The 2,033-nt window shown below is 62.6% G+C and overlaps 1 protein-coding gene across 1 annotated transcript in view; it reads right to left on the reverse strand.

The window, feature by feature from the left end:
* The window catches only part of SLC26A11 (solute carrier family 26 member 11), a gene marked incomplete at its 5' end in the record, with an annotated part of 16,567 nt that extends 14,548 nt beyond the window's left edge, over positions 1 to 2,019 (reverse strand). The window contains 2 exons of the mRNA XM_023523012.1: positions 1,408 to 1,493; positions 1,797 to 2,019. Of these exons, the coding sequence (XP_023378780.1) occupies positions 1,408 to 1,493; positions 1,797 to 2,019 (309 nt within the window). The remainder of the gene's footprint in view (positions 1 to 1,407; positions 1,494 to 1,796) is intronic.
* Positions 2,020 to 2,033: the final 14 nt, after the last annotated feature.

Raw genomic sequence — 2,033 nt, forward strand, 5'->3', positions numbered from 1 at the left:
CCGCCTCCCGCCGGAAGGAACACCCCAAGCCCGGACCTCCCGCCCGGATCGCAGCCCTCAGGGGTGCGGGGGAGGAAAAGGGCTCCGCTCTGTACTTTAGTCTTTCCTCCCGCTTGAGACAGGGCGGAAGCGTCTGAGAGAGAAGTCGGGGCCCAGCCTGCAAGGGGTCAGCTCTGAGGACCCCCAAACCGGCAGGGCAGAGCCCCGCACGGGGAAGGGCACTGGGGTGGTGGACACCTACAGGGGGCTTCTATCCTGAACAGGGCAGGGACCCCCACCCGAACCGCAGCCTGGGGCTCTCAGGCGGCTGTCACGACCTCGACTTGGGGGCCGAGGGTCTATAAGCACAGATGCAGAAAGGGGCTCCCCTACACACGCCCCGTCGTATGAGAGAACATTCCCAACACTAACACGGGCACACGGTTTCCAGAACAAAGAACAGATGTCCCGCCAGGCGGTGGTGGCCCTGACCCTTGCACGTTACACGTAAGGGTGCTCGCCCCTCCCTTCAAAGCCGTCTCCTCCTCCCTAAACGGAGGCGACGACCCCATGCAACCCCACCCCGTGTTGTGAGAATTAAACACAGGGCAGGCGTGGGACCCCGCGCCTTGCACGCAGGAAGAGCACGGCTAGATCAGTGCCTTTGCTTCCCACACACGTCGCCATGGGCCGGACGCTCACCAGCCGGGAGCAGAGCTCGGCCCTGGGAGCCACACCCTGGAGAGGCTGGGGCGGTGACACCGGGTCACGAGACAGGGAGATGGCCCTGAGCCTGCCACCAGGGGCCCCTTGGCCTCATGTGCACAGTTCAGCTCAGCTGGTTCTGCACAGGCAGCTGAGCGCTTAGCTACTCAGCACCCAGCACAGCAAAGCGGTCCCATCCTCCAGGAGCTCAAGCCCAGAGCCAGGGGCCTGAACGACAGCCTGGGCTAACCAGTGACCGCCAATCCCAGCGCTTCTTAGCAGTGCTCACGTAGAAACACGAAAAAGCGTGGCATTTGAGAAACATTCCACAGACATTGGCAGAAACGTGAACATGAAATCACCTAGCTAAGTGGGCGTGGAAGAACTGGCCGGAATCCAGCAGTGTGCTGCTGACCTGCCAGGGCCTGCTGGTCGAGGGGGCGGCGAAAGCAGCGGGAGAGAGCACTCTGTGAGGGCGGCCAAGCACACCGGCCAGAAAACCCCGACGAGAGCAGGGCGGTCACTACAGGCCCCCTGACTTACCTGCTGCACAATCTGACCATCACACATCTTCCCCGAGGGGTCGCTTTATTAATGGGGACCCACGCGAGCACCACGTGCTCTGAGCTCGGGAACAGCAGCATGTCAACCAGCGCAGACATCTCAGGACAGGCTTTGGTCCTGCTACCTGGCAGATACCCCAGCACCAACCAGCGTGCTCACCTTGACCTGCCCGAAGCCGATGGTGATGGCGGCAGCGGAGGTGAAACCTTTGATGACTGGGCAGGAGATGAAATCCAGCAGGAACCCTGGCCGGCCAACAGGGAGCACACTGAGCTGATCCCAGAAGCCACGGGGGACCGTGGGCTGGGAGAGTTGGCATGCGTGGGGCTGGGGCTAAGGACCGGCGGGCCACACGCCCTGCTTGGGCTGGTTTGGAGAGCAGGAGATGAGGCTAGGGTTCCCCCTTCCCACCTCCGCAGGGACGGCCCTTGGAATGCAGAGGAGGAAATGCTGAGGGCGAGACAATCCAGGACGCAGGTGCCTTGGTTCCCCAGGAAGGGCAGAACCACAGCCCCCCGCCCCCCGGCAGGAAGGCCCGAGAGTCTCACCCAAGCACAGGAAGCCCATGGCTAACTGGATGCAGCCCGACAGGAAGGCCAGCAAAACAGCATAGGCAGGTTCGTGGAAGGTGTAGGAGGAGACCAGGAGGGACATGATGGCTGTGGGGCCCAGAGTCACATCCCGGGAGGTGCCCAGGATCAAATACACAAAGCACCCCATGAAGGCAGAGTAAAGGCCGTACTGTTGGGGAGAGAGAGGGATGAGCACCCAGGAGGCACACCCAC

Source organism: Pteropus vampyrus, unplaced genomic scaffold, assembly GCF_000151845.1.
Source record: "Pteropus vampyrus isolate Shadow unplaced genomic scaffold, Pvam_2.0 Scaffold371, whole genome shotgun sequence".
NCBI lineage: Eukaryota > Metazoa > Chordata > Mammalia > Chiroptera > Pteropodidae > Pteropus > Pteropus vampyrus.